Below are 20,664 nucleotides of genomic sequence, written 5' to 3'. Positions count from 1 at the left end.
TAAGATCTTGTGAGTGCACAAAAATGACAAGTACCTAAAAGAATAGATTTTTATACATAAAGATGAAAACAATGGTTATGTGAATGAGAAAATATTAATATTTTGAAATTTGATTTTACAGACAGTATGCAATATAGAGAAAAATGTTTCAGGAATGGCAATAAATTGGATAAATGAAGAACTTATTTGGTCAAATCAACAGGAAGGAATCATTACAGTAACAGACATGAAAGGAAACAATTCCCGTGTTCTCTTAAGCGCCTTAAAATATCCTGCAAATGTAGCAATTGATCCAGTAGAAAGGTAACTGCTGTTTTCAGACACTGAAATGTATTTCAAAACGCTGATGGTAGTTCCTGGAATCATAGTATTTTGAACTCAAAAGGACCTTCTCATTGAGAAAGTGGCCTGAATTTGAACCAAGGCAGGCTCCCTGTACAAATAGTGCTTTTGAGTACCGTGATTTGCTGCTGTACAAGCACAATTGCTTTTTTAACTTGAAATCACATGGAATTTCCACAGCAGGGCAGTAAATGTTTGTTGAATTGGAATTTCATTCAAAATAGTCACACTCATCCTGGGGGCATCTGAAACACTGAAAGAGTTGGCCATTTAAATGACTTTACATTCAGTTATGTGTCTATGTAATGTGCTTGCTCTCAGGTTTATATTTTGGTCTTCAGAGGTGGCTGGCAGCCTCCACAGAGCAGATCTCAATGGTGTGGAAGTGAAGATTCTGTTAGAGACGTCAGAAAGAATAACCACTGTGTCACTGGATGTGCTTGATAAACGGCTTTTTTGGATTCAGAACAATAGAGACGGAAGCAATTCTTATATTTGTTCCTGTAATTATGATGGAGGTTCTGTACATTTTAACAAACACCTTACGCAGTAAGTTGTGCTTTTGGCGTAAAAAACAATTGCTGTTTGAAGTTTGTCCAGTGGTTTAGCACAGACTGGGGCGTCCAAAAGACTTGAGAACCAGTCCTAGATTTACCATTTATAGGACAAGTGGCTTGTCCTATAACATAAGAAAATGATATCCTATATTAGGATAATGTCCTATAATATAATAAAAGATTAACCACTTATAGGAAGGTTACATGACTTCTCAGTTTCCTTTAACATGCGGATAATAGCAGTAGCTATTTTTTGGGATTATTGTGAAATTTAGTAAAATTAATTAAGTAAAGAAATGCAAATAAAAATAATTAACAGAGTTTTGGCATCTGGTAAATTCTCACATGTTGGTTACAGTTTTGTTTTGTTTTGTTTTGAATTACTATGTCATGTATTTGTGAAGCACCTATGTTTCATTTGATTTACTGTCTTGCCTGTAACTGACTCTCCTGCTTCTGGTAAGAGGCAGAAATTAGTCAAGTGTGAAATGGATACAACCAGAATGCACTCTTACACAATTCCTATTTTCTTCTTTGTTTTATTTTCATCACACTTAAGTGCTGATTAGCAAAAGAATGAGACAATGAAGTTTAAGCTAGAAATCATATCCCATTAATTCAGATTATGACTACATAAATAAAATTTTAAATTTAACATCTGCTTCTAAACCTAAAGGAGAAACAATTGGAAAGGTAGGTAATTAAAATTTAGTCAATACACTGAAATGAAGTGAAATGTTAATAAGCCCAGGAAGAAGTGTTCTGCTATTATTTATGGTTTTTTTTCTGTTTTTTTTTTTTTTTTTTTTTTTAAGGCACAGTTTGTTTGCAATGTCCCTTTTTGGTGATCGTATCTTCTATTCAACATGGAAAAAGAAGACAATTTGGATAGCTAACAAACACACTGGGAAGGATATGGTTAGAATCAACCTCAATCCATCATTTGTACCACCTGGTGGAATCAAAGTAGTGCATCCACTTTTACAGCCCAAGGCAGAGAGTGATGCTTGGGCACCTGGTGAGTTATCTTTGACCTTGAACAGGGTCTGGCACTTAGTCCCCACCTGTCCACCTGCTCAAGCCAGACACTTAGGGGCCATCCTTGATTCCTCCACTGCCTCACCCCCAATTTCCAATCTATCACCAAACCCTTTCCATTCTACCTCCTAAATACATCTCAAATATCCATTTCTCTTCTCTACTGCCACCACCATCGTCCAAACAACCAGCATTTCTTGCCTGTTCTGTTGTAGTAGCCAATCAACTAATCTTTCTGTTCTTGCCTCTTGACCTTAAATAGCTAATCTGATCCATTAACTCCCGTGCCTAAAACCCTTCAAAAGCTTTCCTGTGCCTTTAGACTGAAATGTAACATTTTACCAGGTTGATCAATATTTGATGAAACTTATCTAACACTCTGTTCCTCACTGGATTCTGACTCAAGTCTTTCCATAGTTGTTATGACATGCCATCCCCTTCACGTCTTTAGGCTTTTGGAGTCACTCCTTTCTCTTCCTAGACTTCCTTTCAATTCTGAGCTTCAGTATGTCCTCAGATAGGCAGTCTCTGGTCATCCAGTCAAGAGGAGGTAAGGGCCCTACCCCTTATTACCTATTTTTTTTTTCTCAGTACACCCTTCACTGAACTCACCCCAAGGTGTTTAGTCAGATAAGTTTTTTTTTAATGTTTACTTATTTAAAAAAATTTTTTTTATATTTATTTATTTTTGAGAGACAGAGTGAGACAAAGTGAGACTGGGAGAGGGGCAGAGAGAGAGGGAGACACAGGATTGGAAACAGGCTCCAGGCTCTGAGCTGTCAGCACAGAGCCTGATGCGGGGCTCGAACCCACAGACTGTGAGATCATGACCTGAGCCGAAGTCGGACGCTTAACCGACTGAGCCACCCAGGCGCCCCAATGTTTATTTATTTTTGAGAGAGGGAGAGGGGGGTTCAGGGGAGAGAGAGGCAGACAGAGGGAGACAGGCGATCCCAAACAGTCTCAGTGCTATCAGCACCATCATGAACTGTGAGATCATGACCTGAGCTGAAACCAAGAATCACGTGCTCAACCAATGGAGCCACCCAGGCGGCCCCAGAGAAGTCATTTTTTAAAAACTGATACTTGAATTTGTGAAGCAGAAATTGTGGGAAACAGTTAATCTGTGGGTCGGAGTGTAACATTAAATAGCAACAACCTGGTGGAGTGTTATAAATGAGATGGTGACCATATTCCACACATGAACAGTGAAACTGATATTCTGCCAGATACCTTCCATGGGAAATAGGGACTCAAGCTGTCTTCAAATATGACTCATTGTCCAAGTGGTGATTACCCACAACAAAATTAGAACCAACAACTACTATGAATAATTATTGAGTGTCATTTGTAGTAGTTACAGATATGTCCATCAGCACCTCTTACATTTATGTGTAACCTCATGGTTTCCAAAGTATTTTCATGAACACTATTTTATTGGTTTGTCCACAGCAGTATTGTGAAACAGAAAGGTCAGCAATAACTGTGCTCATTTCATAACTGAACTGTTTAAAGCCTAGAGAAGTAGGGTGCGTTTTCCAAGATTACACAGCTTGTTAATGATGGATTATAGGAGAAAAAAAGCCTGGTGCTAAGTCTGTTGTTCTTTCCACCATAAACACTTTAACTCTTCAGAATCCTTCACTATTACTCAGCTTTTTTTTGATAGGGAAGTCAAATACGATAACTTAAAGCATGAATTTCAGAAGGAAACCTATAATGATTTATTACAAAACAGCTTCAAACAATCTGGCAAAGAACAACATTTGGTTGGGAAGCCGCTGCCAGCTGCAGAGCTACAGGCTAACCTGAAATCTAGAAGACGGTGGCATTGGTGATATTGGCTCCAGTTATCGATCAAAGATTGGGCTTCATATATACTCCAAGTGTGAAGAGCTTTTGACTTCAAGGACGCTGTTACTTCAGCTACCATTAAATAGGTGTAAATTGTTTTAGTGCCTGGCAGAGCAGGAATTCTTCACGTGGGACTTAGGGTCTGTGAATCTCTTGATTGTATGGTTAGACAAAAATATGCAATTGTCCCTCCCTAGGAAGATGGTATGGAGCTGCCTTCAGGTTCCCAAAGTGCCTTCACGTTTAAAGACATACTACTCTACAGGCTTGTTAGTTCCTTCTGGATAGTGGGCTTACAACAGGCGGATGGTAATAGTACTTTGGCTTGCAAGGCATTTAGTCACGAGATTACTTCAATGGGGAGATAACTGAGAAAAATCGTGTAACCTGGTTGACATTATTTTTTACATAAAATGTAAGTATTTATACACATGAGAGTGTCAATAAACTTACTTCATGCCAAATGCCTAAACTATCACTTATCAAAGTATGTTCTAAAAGACACTAGTTCTGTGGGATTTTATGGGATTATTTGGGGCCAAAAAAGTTTCAGGATCAAATGGTTTAGACAGGCTGGGTTAAATGAAATTAAACAGGTGTCTTTTTCCCACGTGATTTCTCAGAACCACTTATCTGGCTAAGTGCCTTGTTAGTCTCTAAGGGCCCTACAACCTATGCCATTTTCCTATTTTATTTCTTACGCAGCAGTCCGCTTGACTCCTAACTCTATTCTTTCTAGCCAGACCACTTTCTTGAGATCTAGACCAAAAAGAAAAAAAGAGAGACTGAGGCACAGTGAGAGTTGAACTACAGAGAAAATTGATTTAAAACACTGGGGATTTATTCATAGCATATGAAAGTGAGCAGCCCCAGTGAAGACTGTCCGACCAAGGGCAAGGCCACAAAACTTCATAAGGAAGACTGCAGTCATTTTTTGGTTTAAATAATCCATGGCTAATTGATTCGGATTGCCTGGTTATAGAGGAGCTGGCTGCAGCTAATGGCTGAGCCCCAAAGCCAAGCGGTAGAGCCACAGTTTCACCATCAGGATGGTTTTCTGATACTTCTGACCAGTTTCCTCAAGGTGGTCACTCAGTTCTCTCATCTGGGCCACACCTGCTTGCTGTCTGCACCCTCCAGGCTCAGGGTCCTGCAGTGGGCATGTGGAAAATTTCCTTATTAAGGCCTATATATTTATCTGCCTTCTGAGCATTTCTACTTGGATTTCTTTCAAGGGCCTCTGGCACAAAGGAAATAATTGGCCTACCAACTTTTACCTCCCTTTTCCCTGACTCCAGCACCCCTATTTCAGTGGGTGGTATCTCACCCCATGTCCCAAGGCAGAAATCTGGGTATGACCCTTTCCTCTCTCTTTCCCACTCCCACCCCATGAAATCAACCTCCAGCTCCCACCAATCTCCCCACTTGCCATCGAACCACTCTTGCTCTATCTGGCAGTGATCCATCCCTAATGTCCGCTTCATCAGTGTTCCTGCCTCTCTTTTCCATGCTGCAGGGAGCATAACCCTTCAGAAATCAGAGCCCAATCATGCCATTCCTTGGTTAAAACCAATCAACAATTCTGTTGCCAATAATAAAAATCCAGTTTCTTTATTTAACCTGTTCACAGCTGTTCACAGAAGGTTCTCAGCTTCATCTCTTGCCATTATCTGTATTACATTCTGTGCTGCAGCCATGTTCAAAGGTTTCATTTCCTCCCACAAGACATGTTTGCTCTTTCCTCCAGGCCTTTCAGCATGTCCGGAAACATGCTTTCAATTCTTCTCTGCATGGGCTCATTTTCCTTATCCTCTGAGAAATAGCTCAAATTTCCTTCTTTCAGAAACACCTTTGCTGCCCCACTCATGATTAGCCTTGGTTAACTTTTCACGAATAACAGATTTCCCTCACCTGTCACTTATTGTTCATCTTCCTAAATTTCCTTACTCCTACGAGGACAGGAGGACACCTCTCCATTGCACCCCCAGTGCATAGAGGACATTTTATAAATAATAGTTGAAAAAAAAAAAGAAATTTCTTTTTAAAAATTTTTTTTTTCAACGTTTATTTATTTTTGGGACAGAGAGAGACAGAGCATGAACGGGGGAGGGGCAGAGAGAGAGGGAGACACAGAATCGGAAACAGGCTCCAGGCTCTGAGCCATCAGCCCAGAGCCCGACGCGGGGCTCGAACTCACGGACCGCGAGATCGTGACCTGGCTGAAGTCGGACGCTTAACCGACTGCGCCACCCAGGCGCCCCAAAAAAAGAAATTTCAAGAAGCCCAGAGATACACTCAAAATGTTTTGTATAGCCTATTCTACAATGGAAAATAAGAGATTTGTTCTATAAAAAAATAAACAAACAATAGTTGGGGGAAAAAAAGAGTGGAAAGAACACGCTTTGTCACTCCCTCCCCAAAATAATATGCTGAACAAGTTTTAAAGAGGTATCATATCTAAGTACATGTTGTTTTCGTTAGGTGCTGTAAGCCCTACCTTTCCCTTGGTGCAAGGGACAGTCTTCACTGGGGCTGCTCCCTTTGGTTTATTATAACTAAACTCCCAATGTTTTAAATTTTTTTTAATGTTTATTTTTGAGAAAGAGAGAGAGAGAGAGAGAGAGCATAAGCAGGGGAGGGGCAGAGACAGTGGGAGACACAGAATCTGAAGCAGGCTCCAGGCTCTGAGCTGTCAGCACAGATGCCAACATGGGGCTTGAACTCACGAACCGCGAGCTCATGACCTGAGCCGAAGTTGGACGCTTAACCAACTGACCCACCCAGGCGCCCCTAAATTCCCAATGTTTTAAATCAGTTTTCTCACTTAATTCCCATTGTGCCTTGGTGTCTTTTTCTTTTTTCTTTGAATTGATCTAGTTCTCAAGAAAGAAGTCTGAGCTAGAAATAATCATTTTAGAAGCTGCATGGGCTGCTGCATTGGAAATAAAATAGGACAATGCCACAGGCTGTCATCCTTAAAAATAATAGAAATAGGGACAACTGGGTGGTTCAGTTGGTTAAGCATCTGACTCTTGATCTTAGTGCAGGTCTTGGTCTCAGGGTCATGAGTTCAAGCCCTGCATTGGGTTCTGTGCTGGGCATGCAGACTACTTTAAAAAAATAAACAACAACAACAACAACAACAAAAAGAAATAATATAAAGAGTCATAATTATTGAGTGAGTAATTGTGATTGAGTATGTAAAGAATTATCTGCTCTGGCTTTACCCATATTATCTCATTTAATCTTCACAACAACCCTATGAACTAGGTATGATTATTATTACTATTTTATAGATTAAAAAGCTGAGTTGCAGAAATGTCACAATATCTTGTTCAAGGTCACACTCTGGAGGAATTGGGATTTGAACCCAGAGAGAGTGACACCATGCTTCTTCCCCAACCACACTCTTACTATTATCATTTCATATCTTAGATTTTGCCTTATTTGTTTCAAAAAAATCTGTAATTTGGTGTATTCTTATCTATCCATGGCCTCCTAGTAGTTAAATGCTTTGGTGTGCACAGATCATGGGGCCAAAACCTATTTCTCTCTCTCCCTTTCTCTCACACACATGCGTGCACACGCACACACACACACACACACACACACACACACACACCCCTCTCTCCTGGCTGTCACAGAATTGATCACCCAATTTTGTTGGTGTGATTAAAGTCACTAAGCAACAATGCTCTCCTGGCTGTCCCAACACCCACATTATTATATGAATCTCAGAGCCAGTGTGGGAACTCCTTTGTATACAATGTTAATGACATTATTTCAAGCTCAGCTTCTGGTGATTTTTTGCAACTAGTTTGCTCACAGACTAGTTTTTATAAAAGGTCCAAATATCTTTGCTTTCTTCTGTTTTTTTCTTTTTGTATTCTGTAAGTGTAGATTCCAGTGGGGCACCTAGGTGGCTTAGTCGGTTAAGTGTCCAACTTTGGCTCCTGTCATGATATCACAGTTCACGAGTTCAAGTCCCAAGTTGGGCTCTGTGCTGACATCTCAGAGCCTGGAGCCTGCTTTGGATTCTGTGTCTCCCAGTCTCTCTGCCCCTCCCTGGCTAGTACTCTCTCTTCTCAAAAATAAATAAAACATTAAAAAAATGTAGATTCCAGTGTTATGCTCATAAGAGTTTCAAAAGCATATTCTGTGGTAAATGAAGGGTGTCTACCATCAACACTGTGCAAAATACTTTGCATTCATTTCTTGCACAAAAAAATATTGCTGAATTTCGTTAGTTCTGAGAGTTCGTGAAGGAGAATTGCTCCCACTTGGAGGTCTACCTGCTCATGGAAGTGATTAGTATAGATAAAACAGCCCAAGTGGGACTCTGATTCATTTTAATTATGTCATTGCTGGAGGGTCTACTATAAAACCTTGGTTATTTGGAAACTTCTAGAAAAGAATCATCCTAGAATTATAAGTATTTTTTTTACATAATTTTTCCCCAATTTTTTTATTGTAGTAAAATAATGGTACAAATTTACCATCTTAACTATTTTTTTAAGTTTATTTATTTTGAGAGAGAGAGAGAGAGAGAGAGAGAGAGTGTGTGTGTGTGTGTGTGTGTGTGTGTGTGTGTGCATGAGCAGAGGAAGGATAGAGGAGGGAAGCAGGGGAGAGAATCCCGAGCAGGTTCTGTGCTGTCAGCTTGGAGCTTGATGGCAAGTTTCGAACCCCTAAACAGCAAGGTCATGACCTCAGCCAAAAATCAAGGATTGGATGCTTAATCAACTGAGCTGCCTAGGCACTTCACCATCTTAACTATTTTTATTGTACAGTTCAGTGGCATTGAGTACATTCACATTGTTGTATAACATCGCCACCATCCATCTCCATAACATCCATAACTCTTTTCATCTTATAAAACCACAATTCTATATGCATCAACGATAACATCTCTCAGCCTCTGGCAATCACCATTGTACTTTCTGTCTTTATGATTTTGACTACCCTCTGCACCTCATATAGGTAGAATCATACAGTTGTCTTGTGACTGGTTTATTTCACTTAGCATAATGTTCTCGTTTCATCCATGTTTTTATTTTATTTTATTTTATTTTATTTTATTTTATTTTATTTTATTTTATTTTACATCCAAGTTAGTTAGCATATAGTGCAACAATGATTTCAGGGGTAGATTCCTTAATGCCTCTTACCCATTTAGCCCATCCCCCCTACCCCCCACCCCTCCAGTAACTCTCTGTTCTCCATATTTAAGAGTCTCTTATGTTGGGGCACCTGGGGGGCTCAGTTGGTCAAGCATGTGACTTCAGCTCAGGTCATGATCTCACAGTTCATGAGTTTGAGCCCTGTGTCAGGTTTTGTGCTGACAGCACAGAACCTGGAACCTGCTTTAGATTCTGTGTCTCGCCCCTCTCCCACTCGTTCTTGGCACACGCTCTCTCCCTCTCTCTCTCTCTCTCTCAAAAATAAATACACATTAAAAATTTTTTTTTAAGTCTCTTATGTTTTGTCCCCCTCCCTGTTTTTATATTATTTTTGCTTCCCTTCCCTTGTGTTCAAGTCCTCACGAGTGAAGTCATATGACATTTGTCTTACTCTGACTAGCTAATTTCGCTTAGCATAATACCCTCTAGTTCCATCCATGTAGTTGCGAATGGCAAGATTTCATTCTTTTTGGTTGCCAAGTAATACTCCATTCATCTTTATCCATTCATCCATCGATGGACATTTGGGCTCTTGCCATATTTTGGCTATTGTTGATGGCGCTGCTATGAACATTGAGGTGCATGTGCCCCTTCATTATTACATCCATGTTTTAACATATGTCAGAATTTCCTTCCTTTTAAGGCTGAATAATATTCTATTGTGTGTATATACCACATTTTGCTTATTCATTCATCTGTCGATGTATACCTGGGTTATTTCCCTGTATTTGCTGTTGTGAAAAATGCTGCAATGAACATGGGTGTGCAAATATCTGAAGACTCTGCTTTCAATTCTTTTGGATATATACCCAGAAGTGAATTGCTAGATCATATGGTATTTTCATTTTTAAGTTTTTGAGGAACCACCATACTATATTCCACCCAGTAGCTGTACCATATTATATTTCCACTGATGCTTATTTTCTGTTTTCATATAATTTGAAATGATCCAGTTCAAACACCTACATCTCTCTGTTTTTCATAAAAATCTTAGTAAAATATGGGTGGCTATATCTTCCTAACTTTATAAATAATTGTTGATATTTTGTTAATGACTAGGATCAGATTTACAAATATACATGTCACTGGGCATTCATCAGACTAGTGTGAGACAAAGCTCGGTTTTATTTTATTTATTTACTATTATTTTCCATTTGAGAGTGAGACAGAGTGTGGACAGGAGAGAGGGGGAGAGGGAGAGAGCGAGAATCTTAAGGAGGCTGTGGGCTCAGCCCAGCGCCTGACACAGGGCTCAATCCCACAATCCTGGGATCATGATCTGAGCTGAAATCGAGTTGGATGCTCAACTGACTGAACCACCCAGGCGCCCCCAAAGCTGCATTTTAAATGCAGGTTTGCACTGACACAAAATTGCTACTACTTGAAATGTCTTTTAAATATTTTGAATCGTTCTTTTGTCATTTTTCTGTCTTCTTTCTTGCTGTCAGCTCTTACTTTTTGCTGTTTTTCTCACGCCTGGCCATGGACTCTGTTTATTTTCTAATCTGAGGTATTTCTTTGCCATTTATTTATTGGGGAAACCAGATCATTTGTCCAATAGAATTTCCACATTTTGGATTTTGCAGATCATAACCCCATGGTGTCATTTAACATGGCTCTGTATTTCCTGTAAGCAGGTAGTTTTGGCCTAGAAGACTGATCAGATTCAGATTTTTTGTAAGACTAATTTATAGGAGGTACTGTATGCTTCCTACTGATCACACTAGGGGACATGTAGTGACTAATTCTGGATTTTATTGTGATGTTCAAGGGTCATTAGCAGTTCAGGTGTGGCCAATGTGGTCCATCCTTTGTAAAGTTTCCCATCAACCTTTCACATAATTGTTTCAGAAGCTATTGGTTATCATTGCCTAGAGCCATTTTTTTCATTAGAGTTTCAAAGTGATGACATTCTAATTGTATCACCGCTTATGCATTTGTTAGCTGAAGAACTTTTCTACATCAACTATGATTTCCCTGGGGAGGATCTTTTATAGGAAATGTAAATTAAATGTTCAGTTCTTTCCCTTATCTGTTTTTGAAATAAAGGGTCTTTAAAAAAAATGTTCATTTATTTTTGTGGGAGAGGGAGCGTGAGCAGGAGAGGGGCAGAGAGGGAGACAGAGAATACCAACCAGGCTCCACACTCTGCTAGTGCTGAGCCCCAGGTGGGACTCCAACTCATGAACCATGAGATCCTGACCTGAGCCGAAATCAAAATCAGACCCTAACTGACTGAGCCACTCAGGTGCCCCAAGGGTCTCTTTTTAAGCATCTTGATAAACTCATAGATTTAAAAAAAATATTTGACATGTGTCTATTCATTGCAGTTATTATCATTTTGACACTCAAATTGTACCATCTTTCTCTAGGAAGATACCTGAATTGAGGCTTCTAGTCTTTGTGGGAGAGATGACCAGTAGGGTCACCTCAGCTGCCCTCTCCCAGTAACTGGCCCTGGTAGTCTGGAAACCTGGGCTGAGGCAATGTGTGGGCTTACTGGAATCATGCAGTCCCTTCTGCCAGCCGGGAATGCAGTGGGGGTGGGGAGTGACAATGGGAGTGGCATTAACACCTTGCATTTCCATCTCTGTGCTGTGGGGTGCCATGGTCACACTCGTCAGAAATGGCTACAAAATAAGACTGAGTGGGCCCAAGGGGCTCTTCTGAGAGTGAAAAGAATGTGCAGTAAAACCTTGGTTTGAGAGCATAATTCTTTCCGGAAACATGCTTGTAATCCAAAGTACTTGTATATCAAAGCTAATTTCCCCATAAGAAATAATGGAAACACAGATGATTCATTCCACAACCCCAAAATATTCATATAAAAATGATTACAATACTGTAATATAATACAAAATAATAAAGAAAATACAAAATATAAAGAAAAATAAATTAACCTGCCCTTACCTTTGAAAACCTTTATGGCTGGTGTGAGGGAGACAAGAGAAAGGAGGGTTATTGTGTAGGAGGACTTTCACTATCACTGACAGATGTTGAGTACAGTATAGTATTTTTTTTAAATTTTTAAATGTTTGTTTATTGTTGAGAGAGAGACAAAGCATGAGTGGGTGGTGGGAGAGAGGGAGACACAGAATTTGAAGCAGGCTCTGTGCTACAAGCTGTCAGCAGAGAGCCTGAAGTAGGGCTCGAATTCACGAAATCATGACCTCAGCTGAAGTCGGACACTTAACTGACTGAGCCACCCAGGCATCCCTACAGCACAGTATTGATAAAATCTTGTCATCTACTGTATTTAATGTAACTGGCAATAAGGCAGCAGAGGAAAGGGTCTATATCTGCAGGCAGCCTGACCTAGAATGAAGCAAAAGCATTCCGAAGCTTTCTCTTGTATGGAAAAGCAAGGGACTGTCCATAGGTGCTTTGAAGTGACAAAACATACACTAGTGCCAGGTGTGGGCACCTTCCAACATTCTGAAAAATCACTGATTTCTGTGGCCTGAGACTGAGCATCCAAGCATGGGAGACAATCACCCACAATCCAGAGAGAGAGAGAGAGAGAGAGAGATAGAGAGAGAGAGAGGGAGAGAGAGAGGGAGGGGAGAGAGAGAGAGGGAGGGAAGAACCATTGGGTCATTTGTGATTGTTATGTTTGGTGTCATGTACTACTCATATTGCAAGACATCACTCACTTATGAATTTAAAGTTTATTAGAAATGTTTGTTTGTCTTGGGGAACACTCACAGAAAAAGTTACAGCCCAAGGTGTTTTACTGTATTTTTTAACTGTTCAGAGGCTGTTGATTTGTTTACGTTCTGATTCTTAGAGGAATTTAGGTGGCTCAGGATACCAACTAGCTGAATTCTGGCTAAGTGGTTTTTGTTTTTATTGTAATTGGGAATTCCAATAGCACAGAATGACCATTCTAGTATTTTCTTCCTTGTTATTGCTATTAACAAAGAAGAATAAATATACAGTTTGGAAAGTTTTTAAGGAAATTGAACAAGTCATTTACTCAGGGAACTCAGTAATGAGTAAGACAATAAATAAATGAAGCAAAAATATAACTAGGTTCTTATAGAAAATATATTATAGGGGCACCTGGGTGGCTCAGTCGGTTAAGTGTTGACTTCGGCTTAAGGCCTGATCTCGTGATTTGTGAGTTCAAGCCCCGCATCCAGGTCTGTGCTGACAGTGGGGTCTGGAGCCTGCTTCAGATTCTGTGTCTCCCTCTCTCTCTGCTTCTCCCCTGCTCATGCTCTTTCTCTCTCTCTCAAAAATGAATAAATATTGAACAAATTTAAAAAGGAAAATAAATTAGAAATAAAATATAGGTGTCTATAAAAACCCATAGTTATATATACACACACATACAAGTGTACGTATATGCACAAATATATATATATACAAAATATATATATATATATATATATATATATATATATATATATATAAATGGGGTCTACAACCAGAAGGCTTGAGCTTGAGTCCCAGATTTACCCCTTATTACCCATATGTGATCCTAAACACACTATTTCCTAATCTGTAAAATGAAAGATCATATGTGCTGTGATTAGTGAAGGGCTTCTTTTGAAAATTAAATGTGAAGATTTAAATGCTTTATAAAATGTTATTCCAATTTTTTATTGTATATGCTAAATACTGGATGTGCTAATATTTAGTTATAAGACTGGTTAAAGTGAATGGGTTCAAATGGAAGAGACTAGGAAGGCTCTGTTGATGAGGCGAGTCTTACACTGAATTTGAGGTAGGGAAAAGGTGACCAGCGAAACAAAGCAGGTTGGGGAATCACATGTGCACCGTTTCAGAACGGGCCAGGGTAAAATTTACAGATTTACTCAGCGTTAGAAAAGCTCACGAGAGCCTGTGTGTTAGGCAGGCATTTATTGAAGGCGCAGTTGGTGGTGGACATTAACTCTGTGATTAGGAGCTTTAATGTGATCTCAGAGGTAATTAAGCTGCACTGCTGGGCTCTGGGAAGGGGTGTTATTTGAGGTCAGCCGCAGTGGTTTTCAGTGCTAGCTTTGGCCTAATTTGAAGCTGAAGAACAGCAGCAGATTAAGAAGATTAAACAAAAATATAGCCCTCAATCCTCTATGTTTTGCCACTTCCTAAAATGACCTTTTAAAGTGTTTGGTGCCTGAATTCAGGTCGTATCCTCAGCCTAACCATTTAGAGGAAATAGTGATTGCTTTCCTGCCCATCTTCACCATTAAAGAGTGATATATATTGCTAAGGAGTACCATTAAAACCATCAGCAGCATGGTAGCATGGAAGGAGGCTTTGACTGGTATAGTCTATCTGAGTTCTAACCTAAGGTTGACTGGAAATTCAAGGAAAAACTAAGTAAAGGAGTTAAGTCGCAGGTGACATGATCACTGCTTTGTTTGTGCATATATTCTGTATGTTTGAGGTATACCTGTGCTGTAAAAGGCACCATGCTAGATGCCGTTTGGACTATGAAATGTGAATGGGTTGCATGCCTTATCCTCAGGAAGCTTATTGGTTAATGGAAAAAGGATGTACATACATAATTGTGATGGCAGTGGGATGGAAGGTGATGATAGTAAGAGCAGAGGTGAGCACAGGTGAGAGGTAGGAGAAGAGTACAAAAAAGAAATAAGTAATATTAGATCTAGATTAAGAACAGAGCATTTCCCGTACCCTGGATGCTAATTGTTTTTCTTCATTAGGCAGTTTGAGTCCCTATTAACACATCATAAGCAGTAATTAAGGTTGAGACTCTTTAGAGGTATAAACTTAGAGGAATTTACCACAAACATCTGGCTCTGTACAGAACCGTAAAAATTTCATTTTTAAAATATGTGATCTCAAAGCATATTTGTTCCAACACTTTTATTTCATAGATTAAGAAACTAAGGTTAAAGAGATAATGATTTGATGTAAAGGCAGAATCAAGACAGAACTCAGTTTTCCTAGTCTTTAATTAAGTACTTGCCTATCATGCTGGATTTGGAAAGGTTTTTATAAGGGATATTCATAGGAAGCATAATTCCTCGATTTTTTTGTTACCAAGAAAATGGAAGCACTTTGGTGCCATTAAAAGGCCAACTCCGGGGACTGCCTCTCCACCTACTAGATAGGGTGTTGCTGGATTCATGAATCATTTAATAAAGCCAATTAGATCTTCAAATTAAAAAAAAAAAAAGGCCAAGCCAGACCTTTCTGTATTTTTGTTGTTGTTATTCTCTTGCAAAATTTACAAATTCAAAAATAAATATAAATTTAAAAAATACATTTAAAAAAATTTGAAGTGGGTGCATTTGTCTCCTAATTTTAGTCATTTGCTTTTAACATTTGGATCATTTTATTTTTCATCTTGCTTAGTTACACTTTGAACATGTGAAGCATGTAGGAACCTGAAAGCAGTGTAATTATACATGTGTGATTAGTGTAAAAACCATAGACAAGAAACAAAATTTTGGGAATCAGTATCCAAGACACTATTCAACGTATATCTGAACTGATTCAGTAGGTCGGTGATATTGCAACAGTATTGAATAATTGGCAAGATTTATTTCATATTTAATTCTGTCATCATGTCCTAATAAGTTAAATTTTTTTAATGTTTTATTTATTTTTGAGAGAGAGAGGGACAGAGCGTGAGTAGGGGAGGGGCAGAGAGAGAGAGGGAGACACAGAATCTGAAGCAGGCTCCAGGCTCTGAGCTGTCAGCACAGAGCCCGGCTCGGAGCTTGAACCCACGAACCGCGAGATCATGACCTGAGCCGAAGTTGGATGCTTAACTGACTGAGTCACCCAGGTGTCCTGAATAAACAAGTTTAAAATCACCAAGGAAATAACACAGACTTGCTAAAAGGAAGTATTCATAACTGAGGTGAGGCTGGGAAGTTTCATTGGTACATTCAGTATTCAGTGTTTGAGGTATTGCTCAAAGTGTGTGTGAAGACTTACAGCAACAGAATCAGAATGATTCCTGAAATGCAGATTCCTGAGCCTTTCTCTTGATTTTTACCAAATCAGAATCCCTAAAGGGTGGCATGCCAGGTAGTCTCGATGCACACTCGAGACATTTTCAAGAGGCCAAGAATATGTTATCTTTTTACTGTGTTGTGGTGTTATTGGTCAAAAAGAGTGTTTACTGACTTGAAATAGAAGGAAATTGGTACAGTCAGAGTGAGGAGACCTCTTTATAAGTAGATAAACAGGGACCAGAGGAAGAGCCCTACACGGAGAAAGAATGGCCTCAGCTTCTTGCACTGCTGAGCTCAGGCTGTCACTGGTTTGTTCCCTGTGCCATTCACAGCAAAGCTGTGTTTTTAGCAGAGCTTCTGTTGGGTCCTTTTCAAAAGTATTCATAGGCTCTCACTGATCTCAACCCCTCCATGACTTCTGATCCATGACCCCCGCCTTCTTCCCTTACTGTCACCTCTTGCCAGAGTTCTGGCTTCCATTTCTAAATGGATCCTGAAATCTGCCCTCAGACTCAAGCTTAACTCTGTATCTCCAAGAACATTTTACAAATTATCCTGTCGTTGTTAAAATTGGTAAAAAAGGAGAAGGAGCACGATTTGAGCAGGGATCCATGTGTTACTAGTTTGTCTCTTGACTCTGGCTCTGAAAATCAAAGGTGCTAAGTTGGCCATTTGTTGTTCCATATACTTGGCTAATTCAACCCAAACACCTACCTCACAAAGCAGATTCTGCTATTTACCCTGGGCTATTTTGTAAAACATGGAATACTGGCTGCAAAAAACTCAGAAATTTGAGGACAAGATATATGGCAGTGGTATATTTTAAGTCTGAAAGATGTTCTTTAAATAATGATCCTAAAAACTGAATATATAGATCAAACCTATAACTATTATATTTAAAAAAAGATGTTCTTAGGATTGAAGCTTTTTTGTTTCTTAAACAGGTATTTCATTTTCAGAATTTTTGTTTTATTATTCTTTTTTTATAAAAGTAAATCAGAATGAGTGAAATAAAGGGGATTAAGAGTACACTTATCTTGGGGTGCCTGGGTGGCTCAGTCAGTTGAGCCTCCAACTTCAGCTCAGGTCATGATCTTCTGATTTGTGAATTGGAGCCCCATATATGTCTCTTTGCTGTCAGTGTGGAGCCTGCTTTGAATCCTCTCTCTCTCTCTCTCTCCCTCTCTGTCCCCACCTCTCAAAAATAAATAAACACTTAAAAAAGGAGTACAGTTATCTGGATGAGCACTGAGAAATGTATAGAATTGTATACGTATAAATATAAATGTATTTTATTATATATTATATATATATATAGTAAGTAAAGCAGAAATGAAAAACTGATGACTTGTGTTTAGTGTTTATAACCCAAGGAATGAAATCTCCAGCTAATTAGGATGTCTGATCCTGAGTGCTTTTGTAGGAATAATACAATTAGAGAAATAAGTGGGCTGCCTCTCTGAATGCTTCAGAATCCAGACTAACACTGTTTGGCTCCAAAGCAGTGTCACCACCATGAAAGACAACACCCCTTCTTTTGTCACAGGGAGATTAGACTTCTAAGAACCACGAAGGGATCAAGCAGTGTCCCTTGTCAAAATACACCTCCACTCCAAATAAACCATCTTCTTTTTTAGGTCAGAAACTCTGCAAGCTGAGGAAAGGTAACTGCACAGGCAGCGTGTGTGAGCAAGACTCTAAGTCCCATTTGTGCACGTGCGCGGAGGGGTATACTTTAAGCCCAGATGGAAAGCACTGTGAAGGTAACCTGTGGGGTAGCTACCTAAAACAAGTGTAGCCCGCCTGAGCTAGGGCTGTTCTCCAGTGGGTCATGGAGAGCCTCGAAGTGAAACCAACTTGAGGTTTCTCCCCTTCCCCCCCCAGAAAAATAATTTTTTGTTGTTGTTGTTGAAGCCTTTGTAATAACTTTCAGATCTTGTGTTCCTAGATCAAATTCTCTCAGAGGCTACTCAGAGCTGGATATAAGGCAGGGATTCTCTGAGTGGACTCCATGGACCTCCATGGGTTTGATAGTGAGCAAAAATGTCAGTATTTTCAGATCTGTTTAAGGTAGTAAGATTTTTTCATAACTATCATTAGATCCTCAAAGAGTAAATGAAATCCGCACCTTATCCCATAAAGGTGTGACAGGATCTTGAGACACTGTGCACCAGGACTGGTTATCTAGGGCTCCTCCTGTTTTGAAGCTTCAGGCCCAATTCAGTAAACCCAGGAGAAGTGCTGTATCCTTTCTCCTGGGAGGTCCAGTGAGTTACTAATGAATAGCACTCAATGGCTACAGCACACATTCAGTAGAATTGGCTGGGGTGAGAGGTCAGGTAAACTTGACACCTAAGTATGGGTTAAGTATATGTCTCCTGTTGACCTGGGACTAGTGGGGGAGAGCCATAGCATAAAACAGTGGCCTGGAAGGTTGGGTTTCCGTCAGAATGAAGCTGCTGGGGAATGTTCCTACATTCAAGGCTCCTGTCAGCCTTGAGAAGGCTGAAGAGCAGAGCAAGGATGTCCTAGTCTTATTAAGAACTTTCACGAGTCCCTGCCTTAAGTGGCTGCATCTTTTCATGGGAAATTGTACTACTTTTTCCTGAAGGCAATTCTAGTATGAAAGTACAGATGCATTTGAAAGTATAAACTGTGACCATAAAAATGGTTTCACAACAATTGAATTGACTTCTTTAATTCTTTGTGAGAGTAGCAGAAACAGTCTTTCCATGGTCAGTTACAGGAAATACAAGTGTGAGATATTCTACTTTGTGCTGACCTATTAGCAATATTACAATTTATTGAAAAAATAACCATCTGAGGCTGCCTGGGTGGCTCAGTCAGTTAAGCGTCTGACTTCTGCTCAGGTTATGATCTCACAGTTTGTGGGTTCGAGCCCCCCATCAGGCTCTGTGCTGATGGCTCAGAGCCTGGAGCCTGCTTTGGATTCTGTTTCTCCCTCTCTCTCTGCCCCTCCCCCGATCATGCTCTGTCTCTCTCTCAAAAATGAATCAACATTAAAAAAAAATAACCATCTGATTACCGTTGTTGTTGTATAGATGTCAATGAATGTGCCTTTTGGAATCATGGCTGTACTCTTGGGTGTGAAAACATTCCTGGATCTTATTATTGCACATGCCCTGTAGGATTTATTCTGCTTCCTGATGGGAAACGGTGTCATCGTAAGTATTTATTGCATTATTTTCTTTCATTTTCAGTGATGTTTCTAAGGTGGCTATGAACTGGGTTGGTAGGCCTTGATCAGCAGTATGCATCGGAATTACCTTGATAAGTTATTATGTACATGAGTGACTGGACTCTACTCAGGCCTATTAAATCAAAATAAGGTTGGGAAGCAGCTGTATAAATTTCTCTCTCTATATATATTTATTTCTTTTTCCATATCTTATTGTATATCTCTGAAAGGTAAGTATATAAAAAACATAATCGTAATACATTATTACATCTATAACACTAGCTGTAATTCTCTGCTATCATCTAATATCCAGTTAGTTTTTATGTATAATCACAATAGCATTGTTGTACCTGAGAATATTAGCAATAATTCCCTAAGAACCTCAAATGTCTAGACAGTGTTCAAATTTTCTTACAAAGTTTTTTTCAAACAGTTGATTTGTTTGAATAACCATCCAGACAAGAGCTATTAGTTTTCCAGATGAACTTGCAAATGATTTGGCTGAGTTCCATTTAAAAAATTTTGGAATAGGGGCACCTGAGTGACTCAGTTAAGCTTCTGACTTCAGCTCAGGTCAGGATCTCATGGTTCATGGGTTCGAACTCCGCTCTGTGCTGACGGGTCAGAGTCTGAAAACTGCTTTGGATTCTGTGTCTCCCTCTCTCTCTCTGCCCCTCCCCTGCTCATGCTCTATCTCTGTCTTTCTCTCAAAAATAAAAACATTAAAAAAATAAAATATTTTGGAATACTGATGACTAATAACTTTGAAAATATTATTTGACATAAAAGAAACTTAGAGGAAGCTAGATTCACTTCCTAAAATGATAGATCTTTCTTTAATTTTTTTAGATTTGAAGTTTTTCTTTATTTTTACAATTTCCTTACCAAAGTATTTCATAAATGTCTGGTTTTGATTTAACTTTCTCTTTTTAGCATAGCATTTTTTTAATTGTCAGCTGATTTTGCTAAATTTCTACAAATCTGGTTTAACACTAATCTTGACGTTATGCTTCATTGATTAGAATTAATTTCCTGTCCAAGCAATACATCTAAATGTAGCCATGACTGTGTTCTGACATCAGATGGTCCCATATGTTTCTGTCCTGAAGGCTCAGTGCTTGAGACAGATGGAAAAACATGCAGTGGTAAGTTTATTTACTTTTTGTTTGTTTGAAAACATTAATTTTCTTAGTGACACCTAAAAATTGATCTTATTGATAAAGGAGAATAGATTTTTCAACATTACACATAGAAAGGTACTTATGCAACACAGTACCATATAGGTTTATATCAGGTTTTGGTTTGTGTGGTTTTTTTTGTTTTTAGACAGCATAGTGTAGTAGTTATGAGCAAGGGCTTTCAAGTTGGACAGCTATGCGGTAGCATTACATTACTAGCAGGCTTACTTTGGACTAGTTACTTGTTCCCCCCTTGTTCTCATTTTTCTCATCTGTAGAAGTTAATCATACATGCCTCCTGTATTTGTGGCCAGCATTGAACAAGACGATGGACACAGAGTTCTTAGTCTATTCCTTGCAGCTAATAAATATCTTTCT

At 39.2% G+C, this 20,664-nt stretch overlaps 1 protein-coding gene across 6 annotated transcripts in view; it reads left to right on the top strand.

The window, feature by feature from the left end:
• Positions 1-20,664, top strand: part of EGF (epidermal growth factor) — a 95,483-nt gene that overhangs the window by 27,423 nt on the left and 47,396 nt on the right. For 5 of the 6 annotated variants that reach the window (XM_030313262.1, XM_030313258.1, XM_030313260.1 and 2 more), the window contains exons 3-8: positions 122-303; positions 664-891; positions 1,715-1,917; positions 17,547-17,672; positions 18,972-19,094; positions 20,131-20,253. In XM_030313262.1, coding sequence (XP_030169122.1) covers positions 122-303; positions 664-891; positions 1,715-1,917; positions 17,547-17,672; positions 18,972-19,094; positions 20,131-20,253 — 985 coding nt within the window. The remainder of the gene's footprint in view (positions 1-121; positions 304-663; positions 892-1,714; positions 1,918-17,546; positions 17,673-18,971; positions 19,095-20,130; positions 20,254-20,664) is intronic. The other variant, XM_030313261.1, reaches the window with a different exon arrangement.

The sequence above is a fragment of the Lynx canadensis genome, chromosome B1 (genome assembly GCF_007474595.2).
Source record: "Lynx canadensis isolate LIC74 chromosome B1, mLynCan4.pri.v2, whole genome shotgun sequence".
NCBI classification, from domain to species: Eukaryota; Metazoa; Chordata; class Mammalia; order Carnivora; family Felidae; genus Lynx; species Lynx canadensis.
This window is presented reverse-complemented; position numbering and strand designations above follow the sequence as displayed.